The following is a 15,637-nucleotide window of genomic DNA, read 5'->3' on the forward strand; positions in this document are numbered from 1 at the left end:
GCCATACATGAGCACTGTCATTTTGGGGAACATGGAGGGCTGAAGGATTTTTGGATGGAGTCCTAAAAGGCTGAGAGTGATGGCCTCCCGAGCTGTGCAGAGGGCGACAGAGCTAGTTCCTGAAAGTTGAAAATCTCGTTTTCTTCCTTCTGAGCTTCTATTCCAAGGCACCCAGAGGATTAGGAAGGAGATGCAGCTAGGAAGAGAGTCGCCTCTTTGAGGTCTCCCTCTTGCTGTTCAGTTTGGGAAATTGCTGCAGAGCCTTCGAGATAAACAGGAACAGGAGGAGTCAACCAACCTTTTCTTGCAGGAGCATCTCAGGTGAGCTGGAGAAATGCAGCCCTGGCTGAGGATGTGTCAGAGAGAGGAGAGGACCCAGGGTGTTCCCCTTCCCCTACCCAGTGCCCAGTTCCCCAAGGGTTAGGCCCTGCAGCCCTGCTGGCTGCAGCATGCTGGGTGGGTGTTCCCGGGCACTTGGTAGGCACTGTCCTCTGGGACCTGTGGTGGTCTCACCTGTCGCTCTTCTGACTTCCCTCTCAGGTGTTGCTCTAATCACAGAGCAACAGAGTCATGGGTAAGCCTGCTGGCAGCCAGGGGCAGGAGCAGCAGTTACCTTAAGATCCAAATCTGCCTTTCTAGCAGGGACTGGGCATCTTGGGAATGGGTGCAATGTGTTTCCAGAGTGGGGTGCTACTTTGAGGTGTGGGCTGGAGGAAGGCTGCTGGGGCTTGTGTGGTGGGGGGCCTTAGCTGATGCCTTGTACCCTGGGGCTGCCCTAGGGTTGGAGGGCAGGAGTGAGGATGGCCAACATGCCAGAGGATACTACCAGAGTAGTTTTTCTCTCCTTGCATAGTGATTGGCAGAGGCTTATGGAGTAGAATGTCTTACTTGTGTCCACAGAGGTAGGTAATCAAGGACTGCTCAGTGGTTCAAGGCAGCACCTGTATTTTATAAGGGCTCTGTGGTTTTCAGGTAAGTCCCTCCCTCTCTCTGGCCTCCATGTCACCATCTGGTTGGTGAGGGATTTGGCTACAGGAACAGTGCTAAGTGCTGGGTCTGTCCAGCTTTGGTTCTACAGGTGAGAGCTGGCAGAGGAGCATCAGGCTGCCTCAGAGGATGCCCCTTGCTCTGTTGGAGTTGGAGTCTGCGCCCCAGGTGTAAAGTTCCTTGGGGCCCTGGACAAGAGCTGTAGAATGAAGGGTGTCTTAACCCTCTGTGGCTTTCTTGGCACTGGGCCCAGGCTTATGTGACTGGGGGGTTTATGTGCCCTCCTATCTGGTGGGCTGCGCTGACCCAGTTCTAGCTTTCTTGAGACCTCCCTGGGATCTGTCTCCAACACTCAGCCCCTGGTGCCCAGGTTGCCTTCCCTGCTGTTCATGCCGGAAGGGGGGACCCAGTCTTGACCCCCGTCCCTTGCTGCCTCACCCAGGCCTGAGCACAGCACACTCTCGGCCCCAGCAGCTGTGCTTGTAGTGCCTGAGCTCAGATAGCACCCTAAGCCTGCTCATGGGTCCTTTAGTGGAGCTGGGAGTTAGGGGAGGCAGGAGGTGCCCTCTAGCACACTGTCGGTCCCCGGGGTACCCAGGTGTCAGGACACCTGCTGTCTGGTGGGAATGTGCCCTTTTCTCTTCCCTGCCAGAGGGGAAATATATCACCTGTGCCTTCAGATGTTTCCTAACTTTGTGGAGCCTCTTTAAAACTGGCTGATCATGCCTTCCTCAGCTGCATGGCACAGGGAAAGAGCTGTCAGGCTCAGGGAGGAGGGGCTCTCTCTAAGATGCTGGTTCTCAAACGTGGTTGTATATTGTAATCACCTGGGGAATTTTAACAAATATTTATGCCTGGATTCCACCTCCTAGAACTTTGATTTAATTGATATAGGCTGGACATCAGTATGTTTAAAGTGCCCCCACAGTATTGAAATATGTAACAAAGTTTGAGAACCTCTGGGTCTATAATGTGCAGCCATCCCCAGATTAACTACTGGGCAGAAAAACTCTTCTTCACCTACCTTTTCTCAAGGAGTATATTTTATAAAACTTTAAGCACAGATGGGGCTGACTTCCCAGCTCCTCCCTTCTGGATTCCCATAATCCAAAGCTAGGTCCAGGTCATCAGTAGAGTCTGATCATTATTATGGTATATTTTACTTATAATAAAATTATCTAATTAATTAAAACAAAATTACCTTGTTTATATTTGAATTAGAGAGGTATAGCATCATGGAAAGGGGTGGATTTTAGAGGCAGGGACACTTGATTTCCAATCATAGCTCTGTTCCTGTCTCATATGATCTTTGCCAGATGACAACTTCTTGGAGCCTCAGTCTCCCCAGCTATGAAATGGGGATAATACCTGCCTCTCAGAGGTGGTTTGATGATTAAATGAGATAACACGCATAAAGTATCTGGTGCGGGGAGTGGTGGTAAAAGAATAATCCGCCTCACACTTCCCAGGGACGAGAGTGCTCATTCTTATGACAGGTGGACTGAATGCCTTCAGTTTTCAGAGCTTCTCTCCCAGGCTTGTAGGTCCCCAGGAGGCCCTCTGGTGCCTGTGACCTTTTCATTCAGAAGGCAGGAGCCCCACTTCCTCTAGGCATGGTCATGTGTGGCCTTTGGGCTGTGGCTCCGCGTTGCTCAGAATTGATGTTTCTGCATATGAAATAAAAGTTTAAGGCTATTGCTTGAATAATCCTAATATAAAAAAGAAATATATGTAAATATTTTATGTAATATGTGATTTAAATGTATATTAATGACTAAATATTAACATTAAGTGTTAAATATTATAAGCAGATATTTGTTATGTTGTATATACATCTGTAGCCCTATGGGTTTAGGTATTATAGTTGTCTGAAATAAAACTTTGTTTTGGGATTCACATTGAAGAATGGGGAACCCCCTTGAAGCAAAAGCTCAAGGTTAACACAGGTTGATGAGGGTTAGGGGCCTTCTGAAGGAAGATGAGGATTTCTGGACAAAGATGTTGTGACCCAAAGAGAGCCCATGTCCTCTGTGTCCACTCTGGGCCCCACAGCCTCCCTGGGGCCTGCTTGTACCTCCACCATGGTCATTCTCCATCTCTGCTGTCTGCTGCGGCAGCCCCTCTTCAGATGGGATGATTTTTAGATGTAGGCCTCTCCTAAGCCATAGGCCTGTCCCCCTGACTTGCTGACAAAGATGATAGACAGGTTACTGTTTGGCTGTCTATCCCATCCAGTCTTGCCCAGGGGGAATATTTCTGGAGCTTGGGTGCAGTAGGCAGAGGAAGCAGGTTGGATAATCCACACTTCCCTGATATTCCTATTCCCCTCACATTTAGGATGTAGACAGTAAGGTTCAGGGGAAAGGGGTCACTTACCTATGATTACGCAGATACTGCCAACCCTAGGTGTGGAACCCACATTTCCCAATTCACAGCATTTCACAGCTCTAAATCAGACCTGCTTCCTTTATCATCCTGGCTGGCCTTTTTCTCATTACCCTGAAAACTTCCAGATGGCTTCTTACTACTCTCAGTGGCTGTGAGTGCAAGGCATACACATGGGATACTCAAACCCCAAAGAAATATAATTGTCCAATCTGCGAAAAATTATGCAATATCTTTTAGTGCCAATTGTGGATTATTTTGTATGCAGAAATATGAACAGATAGTTAAAACGCAATGTGATATTTGTCATACTAGAAGGATGTTCTGGGTGCTGTAGGAACCCAGAAGAGGGAATAATTAACTCATCCTGAGGGAAATCAATCCTGCTTCTTAAAGGCAGAGCATTTGAACAGGTTTGGAAGGATGAATAGGAGTTTAATTTGAAAAGAAGGGGAGCGAGAAAGAATATTTCAGGGGGAGAGAACAGCACTTTCACAAACAGAGTTATGCAGAGGTGTGATAATATGAAGACAGCAGAGACTTTTGCCCTGTCAAGGATACTGGGTGTGTGGCAGGTGAAGCTGAAGATGAGATTAGAGAGAATTAAGGCCATCTTGAACCCCAGTATGAGGATTTTGGCATTTATGGCCAGGGGAAGTAGAGGATGTGCTATGAGGCCTTGTCTGATCTATTCAGTTGTTTCTCTCTTTTTTTCCATGATGCTGATGAGACTAATGATTGGGCATCTGCTACCAGGGGGTTGGAAGGCTTGTGGGAACTATTTTCAATATTTAGAGCAGCATTTCTGACCTGGAGGTAGATAAGGAAAGTCTCCCCAGGGTGAGCCAAATGGAAGGGAGGGACAGTCACCTGATTCCCCTGGATGACAACACCTATGAAGACCATTCTTCTTTGCCTCTGACCACTCTCCCTGGCAGGCAGAAGAATGTCTAGGAGGTTGCAGACCCATGGCTCTGTGAGGGCGGGGGAGAGTTTTTTCAGTGGGGGAAAGGGGAGGAAGAGTATTGAATTATTACTTTGCATGATTTTGTGGATTATTTTTACAGGATAGATCAGTTAGTTTTTGTTCCATTATAAGACACTCAAGACTTAGTAGTTTAAAAAGACTGATTCTGTAGGTCAGCAATTTGGGCTGGGACTCTCTGGGTGGTTCTTTGGGGCTTGGCTGAGCTTGGCGAGCCTCAACTGTGCTCACTCCTGTGTCTGTATTCAGCCAGTGAGTCAGTTGGGGCTATTTGGTTTATGACAGCTTCAAGTGAGCACTAGAGAGAACTGAGGCTTCTGTCTGTGCGCTCTCTCATCTTCCAGCAGTCTAACCTGGGGTTGTTCATGGTCAGGCTTAGAGTTCTGAGAGCAGAGAAGAATCATACAAAGCCACTTGAGGCCCAGGCTTAGAACGTGTTCTGTGTCAATTTTGCTGCATTCTTTTGGCCAGAGTAAATCATGAAGACAGCCTACCTTCAAGGGGTGGAGAATAGGCTCTGTGCTAGAGCATGGATGCAGGGGTTTACAGGGGTGAGGGAAGAATTTATGGTTATTTTTTCACTCTCTCAGACTATCTGACTTCCATCATCTGGAAGAGTTGATAATTGAGGTCATTGCCTTGCTGTAAATGGGATATGAGAAATGTTTTGAATTCAAAGTCAACGTTCATGGAGGATCAAGTGCTTTCTGAAGTATTATTTAATTTAAACCTTGCAGCAACTCTTATTTTCCCTTCTATTTCACACGTGAAGAAACAGGAGCCCTTAGGAGCTAAGTGAGACTAAGTGGCTTGTCCAACCAAGGTCACTGGGTGGTAAACCTTGTGTTTAGACTTAAGTTTGTCTGACTGCAAGTCTAGAGCAACTGCCATTGTATCTTTTGGATGATATGAGGCAGAAAAGACTGTGGTGGTTCTGCTGCATTCTCTGCCATAGCCACCCTTTTCCAGGTGGCCCTCATGCCAAGAGTCTCATTTCCTTATATGAGCTTTCTGCTCTTGAGATGGGCCCAAAGAGGACTCTAGTCTCCAGGGTGGCAGTCTCATGCCGCTTATGTAGTTTGGGAACCCCCTATGTTGAGGAAAGTGTTGGAGATGGTTACATTTCTCTGGAGAGGGGGGTTAAGACAAGATGTTCATGTGCCCAGGTGAGACATACATCTGTGTAGGGCAGGAAGGTAGGATGTGAGGAGGTCTGTAGGGCTGGTCCCTAAGGGACAGTCATGTTCAGAGTACCTAGATGGTAAGTGCAGGCTATGACATCAAACATAGGTTGTTTTGGTGCAAGTGGTATTGGCACATGTCTAGGTGTTAGGCAGTAGGAAGCCTCGTGTCTAGGTCTTATGTATAATCTGCCATGTTGCCCTGACTCTGCTTTTTTGCCCCCTTCCCAGAGCTCATCTCCTGTCCTGGGTGTAAGCAAGTGTACCTTACCAGGGATGTAACTGAACGTTTTTTTCTGCAGTGCTTTTCTACTGGGCGATCCAAGATGGCCAGGGTAAGTCAGGATAAACAAAGAAACAACTGATCCTTTTCAGAAATCTGTGAGGCCCCTGTCCATAAGTTCATCTAGCCACTCATCGCTTCATCTGACTTGTTACCCCTCCATCAGTTTGCCTAATATTCCTCCCTCCCTTCATTCCTTCCTCTCTCTTTCCTTCCCTTCCTTCCTTCTATCTAAAGAGAATTAAAATATTTGAGTTAAAATATTTCCCTCTTTTATAGCTGTGACTGAAGAACATTAGTACTGATTTTTTATTTCCTCTTTTTCTCCCCTCTCAGTTAAAACTTATACACCAGCTAAATGGGTTAATCAATCCTGCCTATATTTAGTAACTAATATTTCTTTTTCTGAGTTTCTGAAGTTTCACATCACTTACTGCCTGGCACCTACTGTTCCTTTCTCCTCAGGGGTTCCTGGCACTACATTTTCTTCATTTACCAGTGTACTTACTTGATCCTATATCGAATTCTTAGTGAGTGTCTGATATGTACCAGGCCCTGTGCTGAGCGCTAGGGAGACAGACATCCATATTCTCTACTCTCAAGGAATTCATAGTTTAATTAGTAAAACTTGTATTTCTCTTCTTTTGTTTTTCCCCACTGTGTGTTGGTCAGAGGCCAGCATGAGGACAAAGCTGTCAGAATACACATGATTTTGACGACCTATATTATTCAGGCACAGACAGGCTACTTTTTTATGAATTTCCTTTTTCACACATGTTTTTACATTAGTGCTGCAGATATTTGCTGACCAAATCAACGAACCTTTGGGCTAGGAGAGGGCTAGGTTCTCTTGGGCCCAGCAAGCCCCAGTTGTGGAAACACAAGCTCTGAGAGCTGGTCGGTACTTGTTCTTTCTTGGTATATGATTGATGGTTGTTCTGTGTACTCCCACATCTGTGGCTTCTCCCTTTTTGCAGGCATGCTGAACTTCCCACTTTTGCCTGCACTCTCCCATTTTACTCCCCTGCATGCCTGGGAAACGTCTATTTGTCATTCTATATCCAATCAGAAGTCACTTCCTCATGAAATATTTCCTGGCAACTCCTAGACTGAGCTCCTGGAAACCTCCCTTTGCTACCTTAGCATTGGCTGTGTGATTTTTTCGCAGCATCGCCCATGAACCATCTGTAGGCTGCATGTGCCTAGGAAGCAGACATTTGCCTTACTCCTCATCTTGAGACTTGAGGGAATGGCCCCTGAGGCCACTATTCTTTTAGTCACAAAGGATGATTTCTTTCACAAGCTACCACGGGTCACTCCCAGGCCGCTCTCCAGAATCAACTGCCCTACTGGGAATAGCCCTACAGGCCCCCAGTCCCTCATGGAGGCAAGCCCAAATGAGGATACTGTCAGTAACTCCAGACCTCTCTGCTTCCAGAACTGCTCCGAGTGCAAGGAGAAGAGGGCAGCCCACATCCTCTGCACCTACTGCAACCGCTGGCTGTGCAGCTCCTGCACGGAGGAGCACCGGCACGGCCCGGCCCCGGGGGGCCAGCTCTTTCCCCGGGCCCAGAAGGGCCCGCCAGGTATCTCTCCCTGCTGCCCTTACCTGCTCATGTGCCTTTAAGCAGTGCTGGCCCCTGAAACCTCTGGAGAGAGGCTCTCTGACCTTGTTTCCCTGCTGGGGGTGAGGGTAGAAGTAGGCCTAGAGCCTTTCCCAAAAGAAAAATGTCTTCTCCAGAGTCACAGCCACAGTGCAAGTTCGTGGCTAGGCTCTCCTTTGTTGGGAGTGGGAGGGGTGAGTGTGGGTGAGATATGCAGGGAGGAGTAGTCATGAATTATTGGGAGAGCTAGCTGAGTTCCCTACTTTCATCTCTATGCAGAGCAAACATGCCTCACTTCTGTTTAGTTATTTGCATAATTAAACAGCTTGGATCAGGGCTTGTCCATTTGTCCATCCATTGCCGCTTGTTTTCAATGACAGTCTCCTTGACAGCCCTTGCCCAGGGTCCTTGAACTGTGGGAAGGGTTTGACCTTTGTCATGCCCACACAAACCACAGTTAATGGTCTCTGACCCAACCTGGAGCCCCTGCAGCTGCACCCTGGTTAATGAAGAGCCTTAGGTTGAATTTTAGAGGACCCGTTACTCTGCAGGAGACCCACACGCTGCAGTAGCAAGCACCTTAGCCTCTGGCAGGCAGTAGAACACCTGGGGCTGGATGGTTTGTGATTTCTAGACAGCTGGGCAGATCCAGCGGGGCTAAGGTCACATGCTTCCTTGTGCTTCTGGAACCTCACTGGCCCAGAGAGAGGCCTCTCCTGCCTGCACCACCTTCCTCCAGGTTCTGTGTCTCCCCCTATATCCATTGAGGGCTGACAGCTGCTCAGTGGAGCTTAACTGAGAGTCTTCCTGAGCAAAAGAAGCTCACTATCTCTATCTTCTCCAGCAGGAGTGAGTGGTGGTTCTGGGGACTTCGCCTTGTACTGTCCTCTGCACACACAGGAAGTGCTCAAGCTGTTCTGTGAGACTTGTGATGTTCTAACGTGCCATAGCTGCCTCATGGTGGAACACAAAGAACACAGGTAGGGATGGCTGGCTGCTCAGAGCGGGCCAGGGAGGGCTCTGGACTCTGCTTTGCCTCCCAGTGCACCAAAATCCTCTCTCTGCCTACGCCAGTCTGGAGCCCTGAGGCTGGAGTTTTTCTCTGCTTCTGCCATGGGGCTTCTCTGTAGAAGACCTGAAGGGTTAAGTCTCTGCACTATCTCTGACTTTCCCGAGGTAATAATCCCAGCTTCTGCAGGCCTGACTGAGACCATACATGCTGGGGGTTTTGCTTGACTGGCATGCTCAGAAGAAGATTCAGCCCTCTTCAGCTTTTTCTCTGCCTCCTTCTTTAGGTGTAGACATCTTGAAGAAGTTCTGCAAAACCAGAGGATGCTTCTGGAAAGTGTCACTACACAGGTGGCCCATAAGAAATCTAGTCTACAGACATCTGCAAAGCAAATTGAGGACAGGTAACACAGACTAGCCCCTTGCCAGTTCTGGAAATGCTGTTTCTTGACATCCTGGATTCTTGTATCAGGCTATCAGATGGAGTACTTAAGAAGAATACATGAGGTTAAGCAGATATGGGCATATGTCCTGGAACTTAGACGTCTCAGGGCCAGTGAAGGGGCTTTTGGGCCATCACTTGGTGAATAGAACCAAGCTAGGTCAGGGTGATCAGTGTGAGTTTGAGCCTAAGCACATGCCTTCTGAATGTGGCCTTGACATAGCCAGAGGCAGGTGCTTGAGAATGAGGGCATGAAGCAGATTCTGGGTTTATCATGAGGCTGCAGTAAGTCAGTGGCAATCTACCCTTTATCACCCCTTTCCCAGTGTCTTCCATATAAATCTACAAATAATATGGAAACATTAATATTTAATGTAGGAAGAGGAATTAGTAAGTACTAAGAGCTCATCATGTGCCAAGCACTGAGTTGTACATCATACATGCATTATTTTGTTCAATTCTTACAGTTCTTTGAGTTGGATTTGCTCTGTTGTACTGATGAGAAGACTGAGGTTCAGAGAGGTTAGGTGACTTGTCTGAGATCACAAAGCTAGTCAGTGATTGAGCTGGATTTGGAAGCTAGGTTTGAAAGCCCATGTTCTTTTTTTTTGTTTTTTTAAAACAACTTTACTGAGATATAGTTTATATACCACAAAATTGTTCTTTTAAATGTACAATTCAGTGGTGTTCAGTATATTCATAGAGTTGTGTAAATGATTATTACCATCTACTTTTAGAACATTTTATTGCTTCCCAAAGAAACCCAATACACATTATTAGTCATCACTCTCCATTCCCCCCAACATCCCTAGCCGTTGGCAACCACTGATCTACTTTCTGTCCCTGTCCATGCTCTTTTTACTGTATGGCGCTGTTTAGTGGAGCATCCAGCTTTTTAAGACAACAGATTACATGATGTCATACTCACACGCACTCTCTCTGTCCTGTCTCTGTTGCTGTATAACTAATGAGCTGCTGGGTTGACCTGAGTGTGGACTTGAAGTTTACCTAGAGAAAACCTGGTTAAACTTTAGGCCATTGGCCGACTTAGAACAAGAAGGCTGGGCTGTACAAAGGGTGGGTGGTGGAGGAGGGTTCTTATTTTTTTATATTTGGTGTCTTCTGGGCCCTCATCTACATAGGCAGCCTCTAAGTTTTTGGCTGTTATATTTGCTATCTCTAGGTCATCATAGACCTGGAGGGAGGAGCTCACCATGCTGTGTCCCATTCTGTTTATAGGATTTTTGAAGTGAAGCATCAACACAGGAAGGTGGAAAACCAGATCAAAATGGCCAAGATGGTTCTGATGAATGAACTGAATAAACAGGCCAATGGGCTCATAGAGGAGTTGGAGGTATATGTGGACAGATGATCAGATGGATGGGTTGGTGTTCTCCCTGGGTCAGAAACCGGGCACATATCAAACTAGTCCCAGGGCTCAGAGCCACCTGAGCTGGAATTAAGACATGCAGTTTCCATAGCTTTCTGCTGTTCCCTATGTCTTAAAATGTCCAGTCTCATTTGGGGAGGATGGATCATGAGGAGCTGGAAAATTGGTTCAAACTCCCATCGATGCTACAAGGCTCTAAGTCATCTGCCTTCCTGCCTTCTTGACATGCTTATAGCACTGGAAGAGAGGATTATGAAACAAGTTATGCCCAAGAGATTTAGGCATTTTCTCATGTCCTTGTTCATTTATCACCCATTTCATATTTGTACTATAAAATCCACCCACCTTCTTCCCTCCCTTCCTGCGTCCCTCTGTCCCACTGTCAACCTCTTGGGGGCACAGTCTCATCTGACCCTGTCAGGGTTCACCCCGATCCATAGGCCACCAGACTCCCCAAACAGGTGAACTGAAGTCCAAGAACAGGATCAGGGACTCTGTCTTTGTCCATATGCAGGGCATTACTAATGAGAGAAAGCGGAAGCTGGAGCAACAGCTACAGAGCATCATGGTTCTCAACCGTCAGTTTGAACATGTGCAGAACTTTATCAATTGGGCTGTCTGCAGCAAAACCAGTGTCCCTTTCCTCTTCAGCAAAGAGCTGGTAAGAGCTCCAACTCAACAATCACTGCTTTTGGGCTAGTAAGTGAATAAGCATCTTTTTACCAAACCACACAGTGCCAAGGACAGGTGCTAAAATGGTCTTACTTTCCTCCAGGCAACTCAGGTGGGAAATTCTGTAGTTCTGTGTTAGGTCATGGATTCAGACATGAGCCCAGACACCAGCAATGTTCTGGGTATCCCATAGACACTTGCTTGGGTTTAAATGGGGGCTAAGAGGAAAAGAGGCATCAAGGATGATGTTGAAGTATTGGGCTTATGAGGATGGTGAAGACCAGGGGAAGGAATAAGAATTTTAAAAGAAGTTGGTGGGGTTTATATTTGTATATGTTGAATCTAAGGTTCCTGAAGGGCATATCAAAGATGTCCAAAATCTGTTTTGCTTGACGGGTCTGGAAATCAGAGATGTGGTAGTAACTGAGATCTTGGTGGTATCACCTCAGAAGAGTATGTGAAGGAAGAAGAAGACAAGAAATATGGAACCCAGGGCAATGCTATCATTTTCAGTATAGACAGAGGACAAAGAAGAGTAAAGGAGGGTGAGAAGCAACAGTCAGAGATTGCATGAAAAAAAGGAGGGTGTGGAGCACAGAAATGAACACTTTCACATTTCAAGTGGTCCACATTATTTCCGCTACCTAGGTGAAAGAGGAGGAGTAGTGAAGAGAAGCCTTGAGATCTGGCAATCAGGAGGTCCCTAGTGATCTTCTGAAAGAAATTCCAGCAAAACAGGAGAGTGAAAAGTTATAATGAGGGGCCTGTGGGGATGAGGGGAGGAATTAGAAACAAGGGAAAAGAAGAAATAAGGTAGCTTGAGAAGGGGATGGAGTTGGAGGATTGATTTTTTTTTTAAGTGTGGAAGGCATTTGTGCAGGTTTCTTTGGGAGAAGAGATTGATGATAGAGAAGGAGATGGGTGGTGAGGTAAGTATCCTGAGAAGGCAAGAAGAAGTAGGACCTAGAGCGACCCAATGGACCCTAAATGGAAGAGGCACATCCGCTGAGAAGGGAAGACAGGAAGGTCTCAGTATATGGTAGTTACGGTTGGAGGTAGGCATGGTACCAGTATGGGGGAATTTGTCTTTTGTGTCTCTTGTCCTTTCTGAAGTAGAGGTTGATAATAGGAGGGTTAGATACCGGGTAAGTGGAATTTAGGAAAAAAGTCTGGACTTTAGTCATGGAGGACAGTGGAAGAGGAAGCCAACAAGAAAAGAAGTGATAAGAAAAAGGACTATAGGGTACCCCTGAGGTTAGTGATCTCTGAAGTGGCCCCAGATAACATGGCTTTGGGATGTCTGGATTGACCAAAGGCTAGTAGATGGTGATGATACAGAGAGAGTTAGGCTCTAGTGATACTGTTATTAAAAATGACATGAAGCTGGGATAGCCCTAGGGACCAATGGCACAGGGCTTGGGGAGTTCAGTTAGGTTGAGGAGCAAGTGTGCTCAGAAAGAGTGAGAGCTAGTTAAAGCAGGGGCCAGTTGCTGGAGATGAAGATCTCTAGAAGATTAAAAGGGCTGGGTGTGGTGGCTGACCTGAAAAGAGGGGTGATTGACATGAAAGAGAGGAAGGAAGAGACCAAGATGCTGACTGGGGCATTAGTTAACTAGATGGTGGTAGGGTGAGTTGGACACTTGCCGAAGTCCAGATAAATGGGAAGTTCATAATAGGGGATAGATGGAATTGATGAGGGAGGAAGAGGCCAGTTGTTAGGATGGGGTGTTACATGCAGGTGGAAAGACACCAGTGGGAGCTCAGAGAATGTCTTCCCTCATAGGTTTTCAAATCAAGGTTATCAGAGAATGAATGCAACTCTTGAGAGGGCTACCAGGCAGGTGATGTCTGAGGGACAATTACAGACCATTCAAGGCCTGAAAGAGATAAAAGTAAAAGGGGATCAGGAAACCTGGATAAGAGGAAGGAGATGAGCTGGTAGCAGAGAGGGGACAAGGCCAGGGGAAGGGATGTGAAGATACCAAGGTGCAAAGAAATGAGTGTATGGGGGACCTCAGGCTAAAGACCAGTGGCTTTGAGCTCTTCACCCTGTCGAAGAGTGAGGGAGAGGGAGTTGTCATTCAGGTGCAAGATGCCCAAAGAAATGACCTTTGGTGCTGTTGTCAGATTGTGTTTCAGATGCAGCGATTGCTGGAGACAAACTGTAACACAGATCCTGGTTCCCCTTGGAGTATCAGATTCACCTGGGAGCCTAACTTCTGGACCAAGCAACTGGCTTCCCTTGGTGAGCCAGGGCCTACCCTGTGGGTTTTTATGTAATTGCGAACAATGAATAGTGAGCATCTGCTTAGCTTACTGGGTAGGTTAGCCTAATCCCAAGGGAAGGCACTCCCTGAGACTGCCAGCGGTCATGGAGTCACTCAGCAGACCTTTCTTTTTTGTGTGTGTGGGCATGAGGTAGGGGTTAGGGTTGGGGAGGGGGACAACTTAATTAGCAATGGCAATGCAGGACTTTTGTAACAAGACCAGTTGAAATCTGAGCTTTCCATTCTGCATGAATGTCCCTGTTACCTTGGTTTCGTTGCTGGAGGAAACAAGATAGTGGCCCTGCTCTCCGGAATGCTGTATGGCAGTGCAGGTGAATCTCTGTCTCTGTGGCCATACAAGGCTATTCGAGTGTGTAGGCACAAAACAGGTAGCAGCAACAAAGTGAGGGAAGGAGGGAGGGAAGGAGAGGAGTAGTGTCCAGACACTCCCTTTAGGGGAGTCAAGGTAGAAACAGATAATCTGTGGCCCTCCCTACTGCAGTGATTTTCTTGCACTGAGTCTTTAGGCATAATGTAGACAACTTGAGGTCATACCTGTGTTGATGGCCTAATGGTAGGTTTGTTAAGCTAACGGCCAACTGTTGCCTTCATCTGGGTTGGTAGCCTCTATGGAAGTTTTTTGATCTTGATAGAGTGAAGCATAATATTTAGGTTTATCCATTGCTTCCCTCTCCCCTTTGATTTAATTCAGCAGACCTTTAGCAGGCCCCTGTTGTGGGCCCATGCTGGGTGCTAAGGGGTCAGAGATGAATAGGACACACTCTGGCTCTCGAGTTGTTGGGTCTTTCCCTGAGTAAGCCTCATCAAGACAATGAGCTGAAGAAGCCATGAGATTGAGTGAGACATAGATGCCGTCTACTCCTGCACAAGGGCTTGGGACCTCAGGACAGTGCTGGTCCCACTGTCCTGTTGTTGGAGCTCCCCGACTCTGTCCGTCCTACATGCTCAAAACACAGCTTCCCAGACCTATATTTGGAGACTTGGTCATTTGTCCCAGGGTCAACACTCACTCCTTTGCTACCCTCCAGCATGGTACCTCCCCATCCCCCAATGTTGATTTTTCTTTTGGTCTGAGCCAGTGTTAAAAAGGAGTGGGTACTATTTGAAGGAGCCCATGGTTTCTGTAGTGGGATACAAATGGAGTGAGAACTGAGCATCTGGTAAGAGCTGAGGTAATGTCTCACAGTCTCTGGTCCCCAAAGGTCCATACCTGGCTCCATTGCTGGCAGCATTCTAGTCCAAGTCTTGGAGATCAGAGGTTGAATTTCCTAATCTCTGCACCTGGTACAGGTTCATTGAATGATGTCCTTTGGTCCCAGGAGCAGGAAGTGGCAAGTGGGGAACAACTGCAGATTTACTTTGGAAACATTCTCTGTTCTGAATTTTCAGGTTGTATAACTACTGAAGGTGGACAGCTGTCCCGGGCAGAGACTCCTGCCTATGTAGGCTTACAGGGACCGCCATCCTTTTATCAAAGCCACCAGTCCCCAGTGGCACAGCAAGAAACTCTCAGCCACCCCTCACACAAGTTCCAGTCTCCAGCACTATGTTCCTCATCTGTGTGCTGCTCCCACTGCTCCCCAGTCTCACCCTCCCTCAAAGGCCAGGTCCCTCCACCCAGCATACATTCAGCTCACAACTTCAGGCAACCCTCTGAGATGGCACCCCAACAGCTGGGGTCTCTGCAGTGCCCTACCCTGCTGCCCAGGGAGAAAGAGCTGGCTTGCAATCCTCAGCCACCCAAGCTGATGCAGCCCTGGCTGGAAACGCAGCCCCCCACGGAACAGGAGAACGTGTCCCAGCGACCGGGGCAGCAGCTGACTTCCCAGCCTGTGTGCATCGTGCCCCCACAGGATGTTCAGCAAGGAGCCCATGCCCAGCCCCCCTTACAGACACCCTCAATCCAAGTCCAGTTTGGCCACCACCAGAAGCTGAAGCTCAGCCACTTTCAGCAGCAGCCACAGCAGCAGCTGCCACCTCTGCCGCCTCCGCCTCCCCCAACCCAGCAGCCGCCGCCGCCACCTCTACCTCCGTCCCAGCACCTGGCTCCCAGTCAGCATGGGAGCCCTCCTGGGCCTGCCTGCTCTCAGAACATGGATATAATGCACCACAAATTTGAGCTGGAGGAGATGCAGAAGGACCTGGAGCTTCTCCTTCAGGCCCAACAGCCCAGCCTGCAGCTGAATCAGACCAAATCTCCTCAGCACCTCCAGCAAACCATTGTAGGGCAGATCAACTACATTGTGAGGCAGCCAGCACCCGTCCAGTCCCAGAGTCAGGAGGATGCCGTGCAGGTGAGCCTCAGGGTGGCTTGGGACACATGTCCGCCCTATCCTGGGATCACTCAGCAAACACAGCCTCCCCAGTCATAGGAACACAGATTCTTCATCTTAGGGTGGCTTCGAACTCAGC

At 47.8% G+C, this 15,637-nt stretch overlaps 1 protein-coding gene across 6 annotated transcripts in view; it reads left to right on the forward strand.

Annotated features, from left to right (window-relative positions):
- Positions 1-5,795: 5,795 nt before the first annotated feature.
- Positions 5,796-15,637, forward strand: part of TRIM66 (tripartite motif containing 66) — a 41,670-nt gene continuing 31,828 nt past the window's right edge. For 5 of the 6 annotated variants that reach the window (XM_029956964.1, XM_029956965.1, XM_029956963.1 and 2 more), the window contains exons 1-8: positions 5,796-5,873; positions 7,260-7,407; positions 8,270-8,405; positions 8,721-8,837; positions 10,115-10,229; positions 10,780-10,926; positions 13,065-13,182; positions 14,615-15,519. In XM_029956964.1, coding sequence (XP_029812824.1) covers positions 5,865-5,873; positions 7,260-7,407; positions 8,270-8,405; positions 8,721-8,837; positions 10,115-10,229; positions 10,780-10,926; positions 13,065-13,182; positions 14,615-15,519 — 1,695 coding nt within the window. In that variant the 5' untranslated portion in view covers positions 5,796-5,864. The remainder of the gene's footprint in view (positions 5,874-7,259; positions 7,408-8,269; positions 8,406-8,720; positions 8,838-10,114; positions 10,230-10,779; positions 10,927-13,064; positions 13,183-14,614; positions 15,520-15,637) is intronic. The other variant, XM_029956962.1, reaches the window with a different exon arrangement.

Source organism: Suricata suricatta, chromosome 11, assembly GCF_006229205.1.
Source record: "Suricata suricatta isolate VVHF042 chromosome 11, meerkat_22Aug2017_6uvM2_HiC, whole genome shotgun sequence".
Taxonomy (NCBI): domain Eukaryota; kingdom Metazoa; phylum Chordata; class Mammalia; order Carnivora; family Herpestidae; genus Suricata; species Suricata suricatta.